The 23,713-nt window shown below is 42.8% G+C and overlaps 1 protein-coding gene across 6 annotated transcripts in view; it reads left to right on the top strand.

Annotated features, from left to right (window-relative positions):
- UBAP1 (ubiquitin associated protein 1) overlaps window positions 1-23,713 on the top strand; it is a 58,217-nt gene that overhangs the window by 11,355 nt on the left and 23,149 nt on the right. For 3 of the 6 annotated variants that reach the window (XR_012656049.1, XM_032779860.2, XM_032779862.2), the window contains exon 2: window positions 21,471-21,511. Coding sequence is in view for 5 of the 6 variants with exons in the window: in XM_032779860.2 (XP_032635751.1) it covers window positions 21,478-21,511 (34 nt within the window). In the remaining variant the exon portion in view is untranslated. Of the gene's footprint in view, window positions 1-2,924; window positions 3,546-4,217; window positions 4,401-21,470; window positions 21,512-23,713 lie in introns of those variants that run through there. The other 3 variants (XM_075066820.1, XM_075066819.1, XM_032779861.2) reach the window with 3 other exon arrangements.

Raw genomic sequence — 23,713 nt, 5'->3', positions numbered from 1 at the left:
TAACAAAAAAGGCAATCCATAATTGCCAGTTTTGCAATTGCTTTCCTTGGAGGGACACTACTTCCTAACAGTAGGCAGTTAGTTTGCTAATGCCCTGAAGAGCTGGGGTTGATCACACTCATGAATTTTTCTTAGCTAGTGTAAGTGCAGCAGTTCACATAAACCTTATTGTTTGACTGCAGAATGAGGGTAGTGTTGCCTTTATCTTCCTCTTTCTGGATCCACAAGATGTTGCCATCGGACTTGCTATATGAGCTGTATTTCCTCTATTTGTAGAGTGGTGTGTGGTAGGGCTGCATCCTGCTGCAGAACATGACAGTAAAGGGATTCTGAAGAATAAATCCCTTTCTGTATTCTGCTGGACTCTCTCCAATTTGTCCACATCCTTTCTGTAGTGGGAGGCCCAAAACTGGCTGCCATATTCCAGATGTGGCCTCGGCAGTGCCAAATAGAGGGGAATAATCACTTCCCTCGATCTGCTGGAAATGCACCTGCTAATGCTGCCAGCCTTCTTGGCAACAAGGGCACACTGCTGACTCATATCCAGTTTCTCGTCCACTGTAATCCCCAGGTCCTTTTCTGCAGACCTGCCACTTAGCCAGTCAGTCCCCAGCCTGTAGCGGTGCATGGGATTCTTCCATCTCAGGTGGAGCACTCTGCACTTGTCCTTGTTGAACCTCATCAGATTTCTTTTAGCCTAATCCTCCAATTTGTGTAGGTCCCTCTATATCCTATCCCTGCCCTCCAGCGTATCTATCTCTCCCCCAGGTTAGTGTAATCTGCAAACTTGCTGACGGTACAATCCATCCCATCATCCAGATAATTAATGAAGATATTGAACAAAACTGGCCCCAGGACAGAGCCCTAGGGCTCTCTGCTTGATACTGGCTGTCAACTAGACATCGAGCCATTGATCACTACCCATTGAGCACACAGATCTAACCAGCTTTCTATCCACCCTGTAGTCCATTCATCCAATCAATAGTTTTTTAACTTGCTTACAAGAGTACTATGGAAGACCAATCAAAAGCTTAGCTAAAGTCAAGATATATCACATCCACTGCTTTCCCCATATCCACAGAGCCAGTTATCTCATCATAGAAGGCAATCAGGTTAGTCAGGCATGACTTGCCCTTGGTGAATCCATGCTGACTGTTCCTGATCACCTTCCTCTCCTCCACGTGGTTCAAAATGGATTTCTTGAGGACCTGCTCCATGATCATTTCAGGGACTGAGGTGAGGCTGACCAGTCTGTAGTTCCCTGGATTCTCCTCCTTTCCTTTTTAAAAGATGAGCATTTATATTTGCTTTTTTCCGATCATCGGGGGACCTCCTCCGATCCCCATGAGTTTTCAAAGATAATGGCCAATGGCTCTACAGTCACATGAGCCAACTCCCTCAGCACCTCGGATGCATTGCAATTGGCCCCAGGGATTTGTACATGTCCAGCTTTTCTAAATAGTCCTTAACCTGCTCTTTCACCGCTGAGGACTGCTCACCTCCTCCCCATACTGTGCTGCCCAGTGCAGCAGTCTGGAAGCTGACCTTGTCTATGAACTGTGAAGACCGAGGCAAAAAAAAGGCATCAAGTACTTCAGCTTTTTCCACATCGTCTGTCAATAGGTTGCCTCCCCCATTCAGTAAGGGTCCCACACTTTTCCTGACCACCTTCTTGTTGCTAACATACCTGTAGAAACCCTTTTTGTTACCCTTCACATCCCTTGCTGGCTGCAACTCCAGTTGTGCTTTGGCCTTACTGATGCTCGAGCAATATTTTTATACTCCTCCCTAGTCATCTGTCTAAGTTTCCACTTGTAAGCTTCCTTTTTGTGTTTAAGCTCACCGAAGATTTCTCTGTTAAGCCAGCCTGGTTGCCTCCCATGTTTGCTATTCTTTCTGCATGTCAGGATGGTTTGTTCCTCTGCCCTCAGAAATACAGCCACCTCTCCTGGACTCCTTTCCCCCTCATATTAGCCTCCCAGGGGATCCTGCCCATCAGTTCCCTGAGGGAGTCAGTCTGTTTTTTGAAGTCCAGGGTCTGTATTCTGCTGCTCTCCTTTCTTCCTTTTGTCAGGATCCTGAACTTGACCACCTCATGGTCACTGCTGCCCAGGTTGCCACCAACTTCTACTTTCACTACCAATTCTTCCCTGTTTGTGAGCAGCAGGTCAAGAGGAGCCTGGCCCCTAGCTGGTTCCTCCAGCACTTTCACCTCCCCAACACTCTCCAAAAACTTCCTGGATTGTCCTTGCATTGCTGTATTGCTCTCCCAGCAGATGTCAGGATGATTGAAGTCTCCCATTAGAACCAAGGCCTGCATTCTGGAAATTTCTGTTAGTTGTCCGAAGAAAGCCTCATCTATCTGTCTCCTCCTTGTCTGGTGGTCTATAGCAGATGCTGACCACGACATCAACCTTTTTGCTCTTGCCTCTAAACTTAACCCAGAGACTTTTAACAGGCTTGTCTCTAGTTTCATACTGGAGCTCTGAGCAGTCATACTGTTCTCTTACATACAGTGCAACTCCTCCACCTTTTGTCCCACACCTGTCCTTCCTGAACAGTTTATACCCATTCATGACAATGCTTCAGTCATATGAGTTACCCCACCAAGTCTCTATTATTCCAGTCACATCATAGTTCTTTGCCTGTGCCAGGACTTCCAATTCTTCCTACTTGTTTTCCAGGCTTCTTGTGTTCATGTACAGGCAGGCATCTAAGATAACTAGCCGATTGCCCTACTTTCTCAGTATGAATCAGGAGGCTTCCCCTGTTGCACCCTCCTTGTGTTTCCTCCTGGTATCCTACTTCCCCACTTACCTCCAGGCTTAGGTCTCCATCCCCCGGCGGACCTAGTTTAAAGCCCTCCTCACTAGGTTAGTAAGCCTGCCTGCGTAGATACTCTTCTCTTGTCTTCGTTAGGTGGACCCCTTCTCTTCCTAGCAATCCTTTTCTGGAACAACATACCTTGGTTGAAGAATTCAAAGCCATCTCTCCAACACCGCCTGCGTAACCATGCATTTACCTCCACAATTCAATGGTCCCCACCTGGGCCTTTTCCTTCAACAGGGAAGATGGACAAGAACATGACTTGCGCTTCAAACTCCTTTATTCTTCTTCCTAGAGCCATGTTGTCTGCAGTGACCTGCACACGGTCGTTCTTGGCAGCATCATTGGTGTCCATGTGGAGAAGTAGGAAGGAGTAGCAGTCCAAGGGCTTGATCAGTCTCGGCAGACACTCTGTTACATCCTGAATTCTAGCTCCAGGGAAGCAGCACACTTTGGCGTTCAAGGTTCCTCAGCCAGGCAGGAGTGAAGGGCCTGCCTAGGGGAGCTCCCTGATGACTGAACACTGCATTCCAGAGCTGCTTCCGGTGTCATGCACACCAGCCCCTTAAGTTGCTGGGAGTTGGATGGGGGCTAAACCTTTAAATTGTGACACCCTCCCCCACTCACAGCAGGCACCAGTCGTCTCTGGCAGAAGCCCCAAACTCTACCAAACTGGAGCAGGGCAGAAGCCCTGAGCTCCCCTCCCTCTTCCCGGTCTGGTAGGCATAGGATGGGGCAGGTGGGGGGAGAGAAGATCCACAAGCCATACTTTAACTCTAAAAGAGCCATAGTTTGGCCACCCGTGCTCTATAGGTTTTCTTTATAGGACTCATTTCCTGTGTGGCTAAAACAGAATTAGGGCTCTTTGCAGCTCATAGGCCCCCAGACAATTAACTGAAGCGCCTTTAGGGAAGGGCTACACTTGGTAGGATTTCCTTATGCTTGTCTAGTTGCACAGTAACCAGAATCCTGTAGATTCAGTCCACTGGTTGCAGTTTTAGTTTCCCCTAAAGGGTAATAACAGGGTAACCGATGAGAACGTGGCTACTTTGTACCCATTGACCCTTGGTTAAATTTTTAAAAACAAGGTCCCTGTGAAACCTATCTAACATAGTTTGGCGAGCCACTGTGCACTGACCCACACCTAGCTTTCTTTTCTGTAAATTGTAATTAAAAAAAAAAACAACTAAAACAAAATGCTAAAATAACCCCCTGTTCAGCCCAGTCTGGACTGGTTGGACAAACCTAGAAACAGATTTAGCTGACACTGTGTTCAGAGATTAAACAAGGTTCCTGATTCTGTCTTAGTCCCAGTTGTACATAGGACCATAGATATAAGTTTGGCTTGTCTTTTTAGGTTGTAATTTAGAACTTGTCTTTTGGCTCTACAGTTTCTTTGCTGAGTATTACATGCGGGGAAGAAATGTTTCTTCTGACACCACAGCTCGTTGGACTTATAAACAGTACCTGAAGTGAGTACCGTTTCCCTTAAGACATCCTTGGCAGAATTTATATTGAGAGAACATTTACTAGAAGCTGTGCCAGAGGAAGGTCAAAATCTCTTCACCTTGCAGGTATTTCTGCATAGACTCTTTCCGAAGACCCAGACTTACCATTCTCTCTTCTCTGCCTGACCACAGGGTTTGTATCAGGACAGATTTTCAGTGTTTTAGGTGCTCGAATGCCCGTAAGGGGTACAGTGCCTGATACTAAATAGAAAAGAGTGAACTAGCATTTAAACGTACTCAGACTGAGCAAAAAATCTTTTGTCTTTGACTATTGGAACAGGTAGTTGACTAAATTAAAATCAAATGGTATTGTGGACAAGCTGGTCACAACTCCACAGTACTAAGATTGAACTGATGCTTGCATTCTAAGCCGCCTTTTTGTCCACTTCAAACTTGACTGGAATAACAAATTTGTTAGCAAATTGGGGTGTTTAATAGAACATAAGATTAAGTTTCCAAAAAAAATGTGTGTCAGATTCAAGATGTTTGTGTTGCTCAATCAAAAATCACATTTCATTCAACCAATTCCATGATTCTTCAGCCCAGATGTTTTTCACAGTAGTAGTACATTCTTGGACCGTCCAGTTTCATACGTTAATATGAGGCATGGTTCCGAAGAGAATAATATAGGCTCCAGTCCCTACTGGGAAAGTTTCCCTGTTAATGTAGCTGTCATCAAGAGATGTCAATGGCACACTAAATATGGAGATTTATTACTGACTTCAGTATCAGTTATGAACTCCCAGGTGTGTTGGAATTTGGTGGAAATTTTGCAGTTGATCGATCTGTATATTTAAAGTGCTTCAGGGCTGTGTTGCCATGGCTGATAGATCTGAGATGTCTAAGAGAAAAATGGTGGGAGCTTCAGTGTATTAGAGTCTGGGGTAAAAGTAGCACTTTTAGGAAATATGGTGTTGCCAGAGGCTGTACCGTGTGGCTGGAGAAATCAAGGTGGTCTAGAGTGGAAGCAGGTGTGTCTGAAAATCTAAGCAGATGGGGCAGGGAGAAGTTCCTATATTTGACATCTCTGTGAAACTGATTGAAACAAGTTCTGCCCTGTTGGAGAAGGTTAAGCATGTGATAAAAAGGGCAATGCATGTGACTTTGTATAAACACAAATGGATACATTTATAATTCAAATAAAGCTGCCCAAGAATAATAGGGTCAGTGTTTAATGTCCCGTGTATGCGGAGTCTGATTTCACAGTTATGAAACAGTGACAGATATTTGACCTGCTTAGCATAAAGGCTAAAATCTGCTGCATCTCTCTGCAATTTTTTCTACATTTTTTAAAGACAATTTTACTAAACAAAACCAGAATCCAATAAACATTGGCAATTGATAAGACTGACAAAAACACTTGTTAAAAACCATAGCAGCTACTATAAATACAAAAGCCTCCAAAGAAGTGACATTAAAAAGAAAAACGCAACTGTTGCTTACAGTTTAGTGAATGCCATTATAGATGGGTTTCTTTCCATGGTATGGAGGGAGTTTATATAACATCATGGTGTGTTAAACCTCTACTGAACTTGTTATGTTAGTTAACAGTGTCATTTAAATCTCTGATCATCGGCATGTAACCAAAGATCATAATATTTGTTTTTTTCGTAAGGTTTAATGTTAAATGAAATAGTTTGAGATAGCAGTTCAGAACTTATCTTTAATAAAAGCAGTGGGACTGGGATTTGTTATCCAGAAACTCAGAATTTGCTTCTAGGTAACAGAACAAAAGGTATTAACTAATTCCAAATCATTCCTGTGCTAAACCTTCCGATAACCTCAACTCAACAGGCATAAGGAAATCCTAACTAGCGCAGGATTTTTCACTCACTTTTCCCTAGAATTTATGGATTAGAGACACAAAATTAGTATTATGGGGCAGTCCCAAAAGCTGATTTAGAGAAATGGTGTCTGGGATGCCTTTGGGAAAACACTGTGCAGGATCTCCTGTGTGCCTAATATCTGTGTACATCCAGGTAAACTTTCTACTTATCGGGCATTTCCCCCAATATGCAACAACTAGAGCAGAATTCTAATCACATGCTGATTTGGTTTCTAGATCTTTGTCACATATGCAGAATGACCTAGTATTTTTCAGTCAGCTTGGCCAGAAGAATAGAATAAAATCAAGTTGTAATTTGTTTCACTTCATCTTATTGTTAGCAGCTCTTCCATATGTGATGGTTAAATAGACCAGAGAGAGCTCGATAGTGCTTCCTTTTTTTAAAAAAAAACTAAATTTAGGTTAAATTTTAATGTGTTAAGGGGAGAAGATAATAATGCTGTCTAGAGCTAGGCCCAGCTCAGGAAGACACTCTCAAAACTTCCTGGTTCTCTTCCTCAGTGGTATGGTTCTGTCATGGGACAAACTACAGCTGAAACAGTAAATGAAATCGTTTGATGATAGGCATTTAGAGCTCTTCATCTGAGGATCTCCTAGCTATTTGGAATTGGCATGGTCCACATTTTACAGATGGCCAAACAAAAATAGAAGTTAAACATAACTTGCAAAGGGGACCAAAGTGCATGTTTTCCCCTTTCCTTTTCTAGAACAAGGCAGGTCTGGAAAGATCTTCAGAAATGATTGTTTTACTTCAGAAATATCAGGAATTTCAAGTCTTATCTTCCCTGGCTTTGCTAGAGGGCTTAGAGGTCCCAGAGGTGTGTCATGAGCTTTTCCCAGCCCTTAATTGAAGAGGTAATGATGGTGGATCTTCTCTTCCAGCTGTTTTATAGAATGCATGAATTAAATAGATGCCAAATAAAGTGTAAGCAGGCTGAATACATATCACTTCCCTTCACAATCAGATTTCACTTGCTTAATATATTATGCTATAAATCGACTAGCTCCCTGGTTGTCTGTAGAGTGTTCCGGGAAGAACAGAGTAGATAAGGCTTACATTTGTCATGTAAAACACATTCAGGGAAACATTCTTATGGTGGCCATAAAGCCCACTTTATGCACCCCAAAGAAGCCAGAAAAGGCATAACCCTATTTCCCCCCGCCTTTTTTTTTTTTAGATTAACTGTAAATGACTTGCCCTATGCAATATAGAATCTGTGGCAGAAGTGGTAATAGAACTTGCACCTCCTCTCAATGCTCTGACTGCTGCACTGTGCCTTCACTGGTTTGTTGAAGGTTTGGAAGTCCAGCATGGCTCGACTACTCCATATATCCTACGGGAGGGTGTTATCTCTGGTGCTACTGATACTCATTATGAATTCCATTTTTTGTTGTAATGGCCTTGTTTTAAACAGGCTGCTTTTCTGCTCGTGCACTGCTTCACTGTCCCACTGTTTTTGCTGTCTCGTTCTTTATGCAATTTATGCTGCCCTGTCTCCAAAGATGGCCTCAAGCTGAAGAGAAAGTATGCGTGGGCCTGCCTCCGCCACAGCTCTCACCCATACGTTACTATGTTGTTAACCAGTTGTAGTTGATAAAATAATACTTGGTCAGTCATCTTGCTGTGAGAAGTGTGTGTGTGTGTGTGAGAGAGAGAAAACAAATTCACACCAGGTGGATTTGATTTAAATCACTAGTCAGGAAGACTCGATTTAATCATGGATTTCTACCTAAAAGAGCATACTTGTTGGTTGTTATAACCTTAATACATATCCTTCACAAATCAGAGAGAGATGTAAGTTACATTTTTAGAAGGTACACACTATACATTTTTAAATCGTGATTTATTTTGAAAACTTTTCAGGTTAGTTTTACAGCTATATCAGAAAATGAATGATTGGTTATTTTATTTACCAAAAGTAATTGAAGCAGATATTTGTGAAGTCATTGGGAGGTGAAATATCTCCAATTCAATAGGTTAATTATTAATATTTGGAGGATTTTCTTGCTATGCTGTATTAGGAGGAGAACATCACCAGACAGACAATTAAATTGTTTTATTTAACTAAAACAACCACATTAAGTGTTCTGGGATTTTTTCTTCAACAGCAAACCTAATATTTCAACAAAACAGGCATATGTCCCTCACTTCTCACATTTACCTCTAGACTTCTTCTCCTTGTCCAGATATATTCCACCCCCAACAATCTTCTATTCATTGAACTTTCTGAAGCTTTGCTTTTAGAGAGAAGTAATTTGCAGAGGGACAGTAGAGTTGAGCTCTGTTATTTCTCACCTTTCTTTATTTTCTTTCTTTATTTATAACATAACATTTTTGCTGTTAACAAACAGTTTACTTCTGGAGCCACAAATCCATAGTTTGAGAACAGCGGAACTAAGCATCTCTGATGGTATCTTCTAGACTGAGCACTGATTCCCATTGGGTAGATAGAAAAATTAACTGAAATAATCTATACAGAAGCCCCTGGAACTCCATAAGATTGGGTCCCTAATCCATGAGCTACTGGAACTCATTTATAAAATTTTTCTTAAACATTACATGAATATTGTCTTATGCTGTTGAATTAGATTTTACAATCCCTATTCCATGATGAGATATCTTTTAAGCTATGATGGATCTTAATTAAAACCATCTTTAGACAGGTTTTTTCCTCAATCGTTTTATCAAAAAAATCTGATTTAAATAAAAAAAATCAATTTTTTTTTTTTTGTTGAAAGCATTGGTTTTTATCCACTCTGATTCACACTGCTGTGGCTCTTTTGGGTGAACTACTGAGGTCTGACTCATGGGGTTGATGGATTGTTCAACAATGGAAAAACCAGTACACTCACCTACTACCTCATCAGTCTTTATTTTGTTTCCATTACATAAAGATAGATTAATGTAATGGGAAATGTAGTGTACTGTGATTGGGATGTAAAGGCCAAATGTGTCTTGGTTAAGCTGTTGTTTGGCTGCCCTGTTTCCCACTCAGGGTATGGCTACACTTGCAACTTCAAAGCCTGCCGCGGGAGCGCTTTGAAGTGTGAGTGTGGTCACAGCGCCAGTGCTGGGAGAGAGCTCTCCCTGCGCTGCAGGTACTCCACCTCCCCGTGGGAATTAGCACTGTTTACACTGGCGCTTTACAGCACTGTAACTTGCTGCGCTCAGGAGTGTGTTTTTTCACACCCCTAGCGAGAACGTTGCAGCGCTGGAAAGCACCAATGTAGCCAAGGCCTAAGAAGGGTCTTGAAAGTCCAGAACCACCACCACTTATGAGATGTGCTCTTAAATCTAGTGTCTTTAATAACTTGGTATTGATACTTTCTTTTGGCCTGCTTTCAGGTTTAACTCCCATTGATGTATGGTGTTCGGTTAGAAGGAGGCGCAAAGAGGCAATATAATAACGTGCTTCATACGCTTTCTTTAGAATAAAAAGGTGGGGAGTGTTGAAAAGAGATTGCTCTTTCTAAACGGTGCAGTTGCTAAATCTTTGCCACTGCTAGTGACATGCTGTACAGTAGTATTGGCATGAGAAGCTTTTAGTGAATATTACTGGGTTCATTAAACCATATTTTCACACCATCCAGTAACCCCTGGGAGACACATAGTACTGTTTCCTTAGTCTGTTTTTTGTTTTGGGATTTGCTTTCTTTCTTTCTCTCCTCCCCCCTAACCCTCCCGTTTCCTTCTCTGGTTTTATTTTAGGGAAGCTCTTAGCTCTTTGTTCCAGCCCCCTAGCCCTCAATCCCTGCCACAAAAAAAAAAAATAAAGGCAGAATGATTTGAGATAAATTTGGAGTCTGTAAACTGTTGCCCTTAACACAACTGGTTATGGTCTCTCCATCCAGACTTCTTTCAGATCCTGTGATTTAGACAGTCACATGATGTTACATGGATCCTTCAGTATAAACTTTCTGCACTGGCAGTGTGGCTTTCATCAGATTCTGCTGTTAATACAATGTTCTCCCTTAGTTGAGTCACATCACATTGTGGGGCTTCTTGTTAAATCCTTAGCTAGTGGCCATACTGTTATAATTTCACAGAGGGACTTTCAAACTCTATATGTTGAACTGAGCTGAAATGGGAGCTAGTGCATATTTCTCAGCCTTGAAACAAGGAATATCTTGGCTTTTGTCTTACAGATTTCAAACCTTGCAGTGGCACTTGCAGTGATTAGAATGGGTCTGCTTCAGACCTCCCTTTCTGCCAAGCTTGGTGAAAGAGCAGCTGCTTCAGCTCAGGAGGATGTGGTTGTAACTTGACATAAATCCAGTTTTCGAATGACGTTAGGTATCAAAATCATTATTGAGGATAGTTCAGTAAAACCTCCTTTCATGAGAGGGGAATACTGACAGCAGTTATGTGAATGCAGTTGGTGTCTGCAGAGTTATATTAGAAGTACAAGGCTGGATTCGTTGCTGCAGACTTTTGGGAAATGTCACCTGCATGGAAGCAGAAGTGACTATAGACTGGTAATTGAGTCTGTGCTTTGTACATTGGTTATTTCCCTGGCCAGCCTTGGTTTTATTATGCTTTGGACTTTCAAATTAATATTTGAATCCTGTAACAAAGCTTTAACACTTACCAGGAGTAAGAGATTTCAATCTAAAATTTGTAGGTTGTAAGATCTTCAAGGTAGGGTTTGTACCTATATCTGTGTGTGTTGATAGCCTAGCACAGCAGAGCTCTGATGCCCATTATGGTCTTTGGCTGCTACTGCTACTAAAATACCTCCTGTAGCATTAGCGTCAGAAATTGCATATTTGAATCAAATCACTTATAGAAGTGCAGGACTGGAGGGACCTTGATAGGTCTTCAAATCCAGCTCCCTGTGCTGAGGCAGGACCAAGTAGTTAATTGGTGCAATATAAATGACAGACAAATGACCCCTTATGTAATTGAGGCCTCAACTGGCCACTTCCAGTGTTTGGGAAGGCTGCTGAATCTGTTAACTTTCGTGGGACCTGCACCTACGTGTGTGTGTAGTAGGCCTAGCACACACTGTAAATTGCAGAATCAAGGACTTTATTTTAAGTGTCCTTATTGTTTGGAAATCAAAGAAGAGCTGGCTCTGAACTGGGTGTGGTGGATGCCCATCACGCCTGAAAGTTTGTTGATTGCAACAGAAGATATGAGGCAGGAAATATTTTCTTAGCAGGAGAGTCACTTCAAAGGGCTCCTGTGGTCTGGAGTCTAGACATCTGTAACCCTTCTGCCAGATGGTGAATGGCAGCAAAGATAGATCTAGGCTCCCTCTTGGCATATAACTAAACTGGCTAAAGCCCACTCTGATACCCGAGAAAAGTAAATACTCCCTCCCTCCTGCACTCCCAAACACTCAGACTGTGTTCAAATGAGAGAGCCTTTGTTAGGGGACAGGGAACACAGTTATAAACTCGGGAAAATACAGTAACAGAATATGTATGCAAATGAAGAGTAAACTACCCCCATAACTTCAGCAGTAGTCTAATGCCCTTGTAACCCACTGGTGAGAATGTCTCACAGTGTCCCTTGGCCACACCTTCACACCCATCTACCTGGCCCCTTGTGTGCCATCTGACCCTCTGTCTGAGAGGGAGTGGGCCTAATGAAGCCTAAAGTTAGCAGAAGAGGCTGCTAATGTCTTTGTCTCTGTGGCTGTGCAGCGCTCTCCTTTCCAACCTTGATGGACCCTGGAGGAAGCAGCTTGAAAGCAGACTTCCTAGTCCTTATTTCAGAAGGCCTTTGGCTTGGCATATTTACTTGCTTGCAGAGAGAACTTGGTGAATGAGCTACTAGTGATAGCTAAGCTGAAAGTAGGATAGAGAGGAACCGTACTTACCTAATGAGGAAAAGCTAATAAAGGCTCAGCTCCTGCAGTGAGCTCCGGGCAGGTGGACAATAATGAGGGACTAACTTTTATTAGTTATTGAGACTGCTCCTGTGGTTGCAGGGCCTGCTTTTGTGAAGCTCATTGCAAGGTTGGGAACAGTGTTAATGTCAACAGCTATAAAGATGGCAGAATATGGAGAGCTTCTCTAACTTAAAAAAAAAAAAAAAAAAAAGGCTTGACAAACTAGCTGCAGCCACCCAAAGCCCACCCTGGTACAGGAGAACCAGCACACATGGAAATAGTCTGTGCACAGACTGTCAGAGAGGATCACAGGTCAGGGCAAGCGCACACATATTTCCCCTTTGTGATCCGGCAAGGGCACCCACTCTAGACTTCTGACTCCGTTAGCCGTCTCCTCACTTCTGACCGGGGTTTCTCCAGGCTGAGCAGTTCTCTGCCCTCACTGTTATCCGCAGCAGAAGACAGACTGCCTAGACCAGTGGTTCGCACCTGGGGTTCACGAAATGTTAAAGGGGGCTCTTGGGGGGGAAAAATTCCATAATGGTGGACAGAGCTTTCCCTAGGGACCCTGGGCAGCATGGGGCCAGTAGCCCAGAGCCCTTGGACTTCCAAGGGCTTAGCGGATCAAAGCAAGCCTCTCTATCACAGTGAGGAGATTTAAACTTCAAGACTCCTTATAAGAAATGGGAAGAGAGGCGGATATTTTTTGCTGTTTTTAAAATTAAGTAGGCAACTAGTAAAATTATGAAGAACAAGTTTAAGCTTTGTTGTAACGTGTGTTGTTTGCCTGGACTGCTCAAGACCTGAATGCTGGCATAGAAGGAACTCTTTGAGTTGGCTTCTTAAATACCTTTATGCTGTTTCACCTCTGATACTCCTTGATGAAACATAGAAGCCTTGTCTTATAACAGACTTATTCAAAGTGATACAAGCTACGAAAGTGAGATCTTGGAAGAATGTTGCCATTTTCGTAGTGTAATAAAAATACTGTAATAATTAATAATAAATAATGTGTAATAAGGATGTCATAAAAACAAATTTTATATTTCCAAGATCACTGCTTTTATGATTTATCCTCTGGTAAAGGAGACAATCCCTGGAAATACTAATTTTTTAGGACAGAGTTCGTGAGACTTTATTTTAGTGAAAGGGGTTCACAGGTTGTTGAAGTTTGGGAACCACTGGCCTAGACAGACCTGCTTGCTTTCTGTTCAGAGACTAAGGGCTTGGCTATACTGGAGAGTTTCAGCGCTGATGATGGGTTTACAGCACTGCAACTTACTCAACGTCCACACTTGTAAGGCACATACAGCACTGCATCTCCCTCGCTGCAGCGCTGGCTGTACTCCTGCTGTGCCTGGGGTATAATGATTGCAGCGCTAGTGATGCAGCGCTGCTCCGCCAGCGTGGCCACCAAAAGCACTGTAATTGGCCTCCAGAGGTATTCGGAGGTATCCCAGAATGCCTGTTCAGCCACTCCCAACAGCACTGCAAATGCTGCAAATGTGGCCACACTGCAGCGCTGGTAGCTGTCAGTGTGGCCACACTGCAGCGCCTTCCCTTCACAGTTGTATGAAGACAGCTGTAACTCCCAGTGCTGTACAGCTGCAAGTGTAGCCATACCCTAACAGTGTAACTGCCCACAGTTAAGCTACCACTCAGCTGTTTCTCTCCAAGTTTATTTATTTTTAGAGTAAAAACATTATAGAGAAAACATTAAAACACAGTGAAAGAACCTGCTAACAAACTTGCCAGAGGTCACCCTAACTCCAGCAAGGGCTCTGACTGGCGATCAGTCCTTCAGACCCCACAAAAGGGTCTCTTCTGTGATCAAAAGTTCACAACAATCTCCGCTCAGAACTAGCACACCCATGAAAAGTTCAGTCCCTCCTTTTATATAGTTCAGAGGTCTCTGAGCTTGAGTTTTCAGGAGCAGGTAGTCAGTAGATAATGAGTTTTTTTTTTTCTTCCCAGGGCTTAGCTTCAAAAGGCCTCCAAAGTACCTCCTAGGAAACCCACTAAACACGTATTGTCCCAAACTGTTGTTTGAAGTTTCTAACATTTCTCCAAGGTTCACGTTAGTCAGTTTCCTGGAAAAGTTACATATAATTGTATTTTGAATATAATGGAACCAAAGATGCTACATTTAATTTGATAAAATTTAATGTAACTCAATAAGGTTTGTCCAGGACATTGTAGAAAATTGCCCTCTGTCACCATCCGATTGCAGAATGGTGGAAGAGGAGGTTTTCAAAATGAAACCTCTTTCGAAAAAGAGCCTGTAATGTGCATGCTAATCCACCAACAGCCAAGCCCTCCTATGCAATAAGTTCCCTGTCCTCCATTCTTCTGCTATTCCAGTGTTTGCTGTATGCACAGCTAAGGGCTTGCAAATTCAGATTCACACCCTACCTTAATCTGAATGATCTTTGAAGTGTAGACAAGCCCCAAAAGTAAACCAAGTGTGTGTTTACTGTGGGGTAACTATACTGCTGTAAAATCCCAGTGGAGGCAAGTCATTGTAGTATTTACTGTGAGATTGCTAGAGGAGCTTGGGTGGGGGGCGAGTATAGTATTAACCTCCCTGAGAGCATGCAGCACGCTGCAGCGCGCCCTGTGACTACTACGATTTTACAGTGAGATGGGTAACATGCATTAATTATCCCATGAGAAAAACATACCTTTTTGGCAGTGAAGACAGCCTAAATTGTATTCTTTTGGCATGACTGCGATTCCTGGTTGATACCTGTTAGTATCATTGAAGTTTTTTGGTGCTGGGCTTTCACATCTTTATTTTGTAAGATATCCAACTAACCTTTGGTGTTCCTGGACCAAGTTCAAGTGTCCTATTCACTGGCAGTGCTTAGCTAGTGCAGATTCCTGTATATAACACTAACGCATAGCCTATTCTTTGCACAGTCTGATTGGGTTCATAAGGATTATAGTGATATAATAATCTACAATCTCTTCTGTTTCAGGGCCAAACCTTTGCAATTTGTCTTTCTGCTGCAGCAAGAAAGATTAAGCTGCTTCTGGTACTCTGATATGCAGCCAATAATGTAGGGTGCGAGTTTATTCTAGATAATTCCTGTTGGAGTCACAGAGCAATCCCTCCCCTTTGCTCACTGAAGTTTGAAAATGGTTTTTCTCTCCTCCCATTTAAGGTATCTTTTTAAAACTTTATTTCTGACAGACCTCCAGTGTTAGCTGGTAAATAGAGACATGATCATTGAAAGGAATGTAGGATTTGTAATAACCCATGGTAGTGTCCAAAGGTCCTTGTTTTGAGTTGGACCTCATTGGGCTAGGTGCTGAAATTAGAGGTACACACAGTGCTTGTCCCAGAGATCTTACAATCAAGGCTAGTGACATATGAAGGGTGAGGACAAGGGAATCAAATATGGTCTCTATCTACATGTGAACTCATGTTGGCTTTTTCTTGTAATAAATATCAAGTTGACTTTCCCCAAATCTTCCTTTGCTTAGTCATTGCATGTTAATTATATTTTCAGTTATTGCCCAGCCCTATGATTGAGGGCTGGTCTACACTCCAGGGGATGATCGATCTATGTTACACAACTTTAGCTACATGAAAAACGTAGCTGAAGTCGATGTACTTAGATCTGCCTACCACGGTGTCTTCATTGTGGTGTGTTGACTGGAGATGCTCTCCCATCGATTCCCCTTGTGCTTCTCATTGAGGTGGAATAGTGGAGTCAACGCTACGGCAATCAGTGGTCGATTTATTGTGTCTATACTAGACACGATAAATTGACCCCCATTGGATCGATTACTGCCCGTCGATCTGGCCAGTAGTGTAGACAAGCCCTTAGTGTCTAAAAGGCATAGTCTCTTTAATAGAGTGTGTTATCTACTATCTAATTCCTTTCTTTGTTGAATTGGGGCCGGTTTAAGTCCCATTTACGCTGGCAGTTAAACAGTGCAACTGTGCCAGGTAATCCATAGGTTGCTTGGTCCTTGACCCCCTTTCTTTGCATTATTTGGGCTGCAGACTTAGTGCCTGCGATCGCGTATTCTTTTCTCTGCATCCCTTGAGAAGCTGAAGTACTTTCTTTGTTCCCTCTTCAGGGGTATCCCCTATCCCAAAGCCAGTAGTGTTTGGTTTAGTGTTTTTTGGAAATCGTACAGAAATTGTGAAATAAACAAGCCTAGAGATGTATTACAGAAAGCATCAGCAGAATGACACCTGGTTGAGTTAAACATAGATTCTGAGTTACCTCACATGACTCATTGCTCACGCCTAAAATCAGCCCGTAGTGCTCTGGAAAGGCTTGCTAGTCTCTGGACAGTTGTTTTGTTATGCTTATAAGAAGCACATGGGATTTTTTTCAGGGGAAAAAGCAATACACTGCGTTTATTGAAGATACAACAATTAGCATATGCCTTCAATCACACCACACCCACACTGTCCTGCCAGTTGATGTTAGAGTTACCAGTCTAAAGTCCGGATCAATCTAATGGGCTGCTAGACTGATCACCAGTAGGGAGGAGCCGGGTTCCCTCAGTCATGAGACAATGCTGTGGAGAAGTCTTGGCAGGACGAACCCAAAGTTTAATGGCAAGGCAGCCTGTTTATATAGTGATTTTTCCTTCATTGGGACCAGAGTTTTGCACGCGTCATGCTGTAATTAATTGTTGTTTGACCAAGTGCTTGTTTTCTTAAATTGTCCTTCTCATTCTTTATTACAGCTATCTTGTCCCCATTGATAGGTGCCTGTCTCATCTTTAGAGTCGTCAATCTGCCCTCCTCTTACATTTCAATAGGGGCATGTTGCAGTCTCCTGGCGCCCTTGTGTCTGTCTCCAGTTCCTCCCTTGTACATCTGGCTCAGCAAATGGCCTTCAGTTTTCTTTACACATACATTCCTCATTCATGCACACAACAGAATTAACTTACACAGAACATTTTAAACAGAAACATCAGATTGCAATGCACAAGAAAACAATCATGGCATTCTTTTACTTATTTTAAATTGCTTAACGTACAACAAAGTAATGATCCTAATGTCTGTTACTACCTTGAAATTAGCTCAGACACAGATTCCGGCTGATGCATCTTTACCAAATGGCCCATTAGGCTATTCCTGTCTCCTATTCAAAAAGGGTAGCTGGCAGGCTGTGGTCAAATCATAACACCAGTACATTCAATACATGCTACATTATCATCTCCTTATTCTTTATCCGTCATTCTAAATCATACAAAATACAAACATAAAATCCTACTACTACAGTTTCATGTTGGGACATGGCCCACAGACGGATCTGGGGGTGGTGATGGGGGACCTTAAGAGCACAGAATAAAGTCTCACATTCATGCAGTCACTACTGGATCTCTCTGCCTTTATCATTGTCAATGATTGTATACTGGTGACCTGCATACAAGACCTGGCAGGTGAGGCTGCTAGGGTGCTAAAATCACCCCAGTCCTTTCCCCTTCGACAGATTCCAGAGAGTCATAAAGGGCACTGCTCCTTCACAAAAGCTCTTGCATATGGAATCAGGAAGGAATGGGGGATAGAGGACTGTAGAGCAGTACTAAAAACAGATCTTGAAGAATCCTTTGCCCATGGTGAGCAGGAAACTTTCCCAGCGTGTTCATTACATTTCTAGCCCTTATAACTGCAAAGGAAACATTCTAAATGAGAATTCAATGTAAACTGAGACACTGCTATCTTCCTGAGTCTGCCGATGGCTCAAACACAGTACTTTGCAGGCCAGAGCATGCTCAAAACTGCTGCTCAGAGCCCTCTGGCTTGCAATGAAATTGACAGTCAGCAGCTGAACTACAGTCTAAGCTCGTAGTAGTAGTCGTAGTAGCAGAGGACACCCCTGGAGCTATTCACAGAGGAGGAAGACCCAAAAAGGAGGTTGGGGGTGGGGAGGAAGGGAAGAGTAGCAGCTGGTGGAAGGTAAAGTTGTAGAAACTCCTAACTTGCTTGTGGGTAGTTGAGGTGTCTGTAGGCTGGGGTGCAGAGGGACTGGCATGTTCTTTCTTCCGTTCAGCAAAGAGAGGAGTTTGTGGGCGATCAAACTCATCTAAGCTGGATGTGGCTATGAAAGTTGGTAATCCTGAACCTGGTCCAGGGCAGTAGGTTGGGGTAGATTGGTTTCTTACCTGGGTATGTCCTCTGGACAGTGCCAGGAGTGGGATGGGGGTGGTAGCTATATTTCATCTCTTTGGCTACTAGGTTTAGTCCTGGGTTTTGGGTGTGAGGGGATGGTATGGGAGGAGGGGAAGGAGAAGGAAATGCAGGAAGAGCTGCACCAGGACTTAGTAGAGGAATGAAAAGCAAGAGAAAGTGGAGTAAAGTTTGGAGGGAAAGTGTAATAGCAGGAAGAGAGGCGCTAAAGTTACACTTAGAACATTCACTACATTGAATTCGTACTAAACAGTGCGCAGCTGTCTTGTTACTTTCAATGGCAAGGAACACTGCAGCGCAATTATAGCTTTTTTAGGGGGAGGGTGCAAGCTAGGAGACTTACTCCATGGACTAGTAGGCAATGCTTTCTGTTCCCCTCCCTCAACCCCCAAAACCCCACCAGAAGCCTGTAGTTGTTTTCATGTGCGTTACTTGTGGATCAGGGTAGGTGGCTCTTTTCCTTTCTCTGGTTCAGGTGATGTTACACCTAAAATGCTCTGTTCATATGTGGTCCTCTCATTGATAGGAGGTAGACATATTGGAGGGAATCCGAGGAGATTGGTTTGAAGAAAGACCGAATAAGAGTGAGCTTGGTCAATCAATGCCATTTTGGGGTGATTGGGGGATGGGGGAGGCAGCGGGAGAATGTTACTGTGCATAGGTATGAAGGGTGTAGGCATTAAGGAAGGAGAAGAATCCTTGGGTGCCATAAATGTGGTCTGACCAGGAATAGTAGGATTAAATTAAGAAAAGGAACATTTTTAGGGGGGAACTTTCTAATGATGCAGTCTGTTAGGCTCATTCTCCTAGGAAGATGGCCTGTGTGAAGTGGGTGTCAACAACAGGTCTGCCCTAGTGAGGGTGAGATTTCTTTGCTACGAGTGTAGGTGGGGCCAGACTATGTTAAGAAGAATGCATGCTGACCTTGATTCATGCACAATCTGAGACTCTAGGATCTAAATCCTGTCTACATTAGGTGTTAAGTGCTGTTTAAAATCATATTAATTAAAATATGAGCGCGATTATATTGTTTGAAACCATCATCTACTTTTCCTATACTGAGCTAGCTGGGCACTCATTCAGGCTTTTTAATGCTGTGAGTTATCAGGGCAGGAAGTGTTCTAGGTAAATTGCGAGCTGCATTTGAGAAACAAAGCTTTAATTAGGATGGGTGGTGCTGATCTGCCTGTTGCTTTGCTGAAAGTGGCCTTTCTTGGCCACCAGTGTTAAGATACAGATCTAGTCAGAGAGCAATGTCATAAGTAGATAGGTAAGGGTTAATTTTCTTTTACCTGTAAGGGGTGGACAGGGGGAAATCAAGCACCTGACCAGAGGACCAATCAGAGAACTGGATTTTTTTTAAGTCTGGGAGGGAAAGGAACTCGGGGTCTTTTGTTTCTCCCGGCTATGGATTGAAACAGCTTTTCTGCTAACTCCAATCTTCTTTCTAATATTCTGCTATCAAGTGTGAGTACAAAGGAAACCAAGCAATAGGCTGTTATGTGCTTTGGTTTGTATTTACATGGGTGTAATTGCTGGACTGGTTTAAATTGGCTATTTTTTGAATCAGACTGTGTATTCCTAATTCTTATAAGCAAGAGCCTGTAATTGACATCTTAATGCAGTGGGTTATATTTTTCTGTATTTTCTTTCTTTTTATATAAAGTTTCTTTTTAAAACCTGGTTGAGGTTTTTGGTTTTTCTCTGGTTAAGCTACAGAAAGGGGGGGGTGGAAAATCTCTTTATGTTAGCTTTACTAGGTTTGAATGCATCGCCTTAGGGAGAGGTTAATGGGCCTCTTTGTTTTGTATTCAAGGAGTTAAGTACTGCATCGCCCAGGCTCACCCAGGGAGGGAAGCTGGGGATCAGATAACGAGGAGACAAGGGGGAGGAACTTGTTTTCCCATTTGAGATAGGAGACCCAGGGGTTCTGGGTCTTGGGGGGGTCCCCCAGGGACGATTTTGGGGGGCTTTAGTGTACCAGGCACTGAATCCTGGTTGGTGGCAGTGAGATCAGAGCCAAGCTGGTAGTGAGCTTGGGGGAGTTCATGTTAAGCCCCCAAATTTTGGATGCTAAGGTCCAGATTTGGGACAGAAGCTTACCACAGCAAGTCATTGGCAAAGCTAATAAAATCTGGGAGTTCTGAATCCATCCTCTGCTCTGGTGACTGGAGGAAGACTCCTTTCCTTCCCTCTGTAATCATCAAAAAAAGACCTTCCTGATGAAACCACAGCCAAAGGCCTCTAGGTCTAATAACCCTGACATTGTAAACTTAATAATTAGAGAAAACAGAGGCATATTGTGCTTGTCTAGTCAGTTACAGACTCTGTTGTGCTTGTCCACAGATGGTATGGTCCAGGGACTGCTGGTAGATCTCTGCATATCTTAGGCACAGTATATTCACTTTGACTTGTGTCCCAACTTCTGCAGAGGTTTTCTTAACATTTACTAAAGAGAGTTTGTCTGTTAAAATGTTCTAAGTTACCACATAATACATGATGTTTATGGAATCTACACTATGTTGTTTTCTGCCTGCTAGGTAGTGGGAAGTACACATGGACAAATGTCAGTTTCACTGCTGGCTTCTGCATAATTCTCGGCATCTCTTGACTCGGTTCCTACAAGGGGCTCTTACTTTCTGATTTTATCAGTGAAAATAGGGTTTTGGACACAAATGAGCTAAATCCACTTTGGGGGTCTCCCCCACCCCCCGGTAGGGTAAACATGTTTAATATCTTAATACCAGCTGGAGAGGAAGGATGCTCTTGTGCTTCAAACAGAGTCAGGGTACCTAGGTTCTTCCTGATTGTGTGACTTTGGGCAGGTTTTACTTAACAGTTTGCCAGCCTGCCTTTGACTTGCCCCATCGCCAGTGGTCCCTGTTGAACAAGTTCCGGTCCGGGTAAGGTCTCTATGCAGCCAACCAGTATCGCTGGGGCCTTCGTGACAGCCCTTTGTGCAGCTGCATCACAACACAGATGACGCACGTTGTCGGTGAATGCCTGCCGACTAGGTTCAGCGATGGCCTAGAAGAACTGCATCACACCACTGAAGATGCCATCGGTTGGCTAGACGACTGTGCACACGCTAAATATATACTTAACAATTGGGATCTGTTTCCCAGACTATAAAATGGGTTTGCTTACTCACATCTCGAGGGCATTAGGCTAAATTTGAACAAATGTTTGCAAAGTGTCCTGAGATCCTTGGGTGGGAGGCAAAATAGAAGCTCATAGTATTATACTATTTAACATATGTGAAAGATTATTAATGCTTCTGAACTGTCTTTCAGATTCTAAATGGCTTCTAAGAAGTCAGGATCCGACTTTCACGGTAAGTGAAGTGCAGTATTTTTGTATCGGGAAGATATTAATATTAGGAAACTCCCCGTAAAACACTGTGTTGCCTCTAATATAGATTTTTATTTCATCTAATAATAGAATGGGATTGGGTGGCTCTTGGGATTAATAGGAGACGCTAGAGCCTTTCACTATCCTGCTACTGACCAAAAGTAGCCATTTTCTGTGGGCTGTTGATTGACTTATGTAAAGTGAGCTTGGTCTCAATCCAGATTTTCAGTGGATGTGTGCACTTCAGAAAACTCCACTGTTGGCATTAAGTAGCAGTCAGCACAGAGGCCGTGGCTTGAGTGCTCAATGGAGATTAGTCTGCTTTGTCTCTGCTGGAGCTGGTCCTTCCATGTCAGGCCTGGACAGAGCGTTGGTGGGGCAGTGATGAGGAAACTTACACTGCTCTTGCTTACGCCTATGCCTGTTCTCTCTCTAAACAGAGGACTTCAGTCTGGTATCTTTCACTCATGGCATTAAGAACACTTCAAACATGAAATGAGAAAATCCCTAGCTTGGTGTATTCATGTGCATATGAAATTAAACCAATAGTAGGCCAGCGGAATAGCATTTGCAGAAGCAAACTCTATGTAGTGAAGGTTGCAACTTCACTTTAATTTTAAACTGTTTTTCCTCATTTATAACTTCATAAAGTCTCCTTATGACTGAAACTGTTCATGCTTGGTGTCTGCCCTGTGATTAATTTATTTCAAATAATGTTTGAACTAAATCCATTTAAGTAACTTACATTCAGGTAAGTTGAGGAGGAGGAGAAGAAACATTTTCTGTAAGGTCCTGATCCTGCACACATTTAAGTATGTGCTTAATTTATACACGAGTGATCTCACTGAAGTCCATTTGTGTAAAGCTAAGTTTGCTGGAGTTGGGCCTAACGTTGTGGAACGGGAGGGTGAGAAACTCAAATATTGCAATTATATGTGTAATCAAGAATGTGAAATTACCAGTACCAGCCTGAGCTAAAGCGATTGTCCATGCAGACTTCTTCCTTTTCATAGAGTGCAGAGTCCCTTCTCTTTCCAGATAGTGCATCAGGTGAGCAAGATGACACTAGAGCACTCCACCATGGGGGAGATGGAGGCTTGGAAACATCTGCACCATTAATTTGACCTTTACGCTTTCTCATTGTCCTAGTATAAAGGAACCAGAAAGTGACATTAGCAGGGAAAGGACTATAAAGTCAGACTGACTAGCCTAGGAACTGGAAAATGAAAACATAATAAATACTGAAACTAGACTGTAAAATGACAGGTTTCAGAGTAGAAGCCGTGTTAGTCTGTCTCCGCAAAAAGAACAGGAGTACTTGTGGCACCTTAGAGACTAACAAATTTGAGCATAAGCTTTCGTGGGCTACGGCCCACTTCTTCGAATGCATAGAAAAGCTTATGCTCAAATAAATGTATTAGTCTAAGGTGCCACAAGTACTCCTGTTCTTTTAAACTGTAAAATTGTCTTTAATCAAAAGTGTGAAAATAGGTAAGAAATGGTATTTAATTTTTAATGTCTTGTCAGAGTTCCAGGAGCAAAGTTAGCTGGACCATGTTCTGTTTAATTGCTGTTACTGTTGAACGTGAGCTAAGATGTGAAAAAATTATCTAAGTGTGTGTGCAGCACAGAATTAATATTGCATTTGGAATCATAAGTCTTACAGTTCTGGGCTCTAATTGTTACAGTCTGGGGGGGACACCCCATGTATTCAAAATAACAAGAACAAAAGAAATGGCTCTGCAACATCAGTAGTTAATTGAAATATCCTGTTCTGAGGCCCTCTGTGTTTCTGCTGCTATTGGCCATTCTAACACTAAGGTTATTGCTGTGCCAACTTAAACTCCCTGGGGAGGGATGGGCACAACTTTTGTTTTGTCATCTCTTGGGGAATTAGTGGGGAAGATTCTTTTCAGTCACCTCCCAGCGTCCAAAAGAACAAATAGGTGACACTGGCCCTAGAATTGTAGCTTACTGCAAAACATCTACCCAGCAAGTAGTTGCAGCTTAGCATGTGCAGCAGGCTTCTGGAACTGTACAGAGTTGACACTTCAAATGAACACACTCCCCATGCTCACTGTTTCTGGGAATTTACATGAGGCTGTTATGAAAGGTGTGTGGGAATGGGGCCTGGATTATAACTGGAGCTTGCAGGAAGGCGCCTTCTGAATTCATCCTTCAGAAA

This window comes from Chelonoidis abingdonii, chromosome 6, assembly GCF_003597395.2.
Source record: "Chelonoidis abingdonii isolate Lonesome George chromosome 6, CheloAbing_2.0, whole genome shotgun sequence".
NCBI classification, from domain to species: domain Eukaryota; kingdom Metazoa; phylum Chordata; order Testudines; family Testudinidae; genus Chelonoidis; species Chelonoidis abingdonii.
This window is presented reverse-complemented; position numbering and strand designations above follow the sequence as displayed.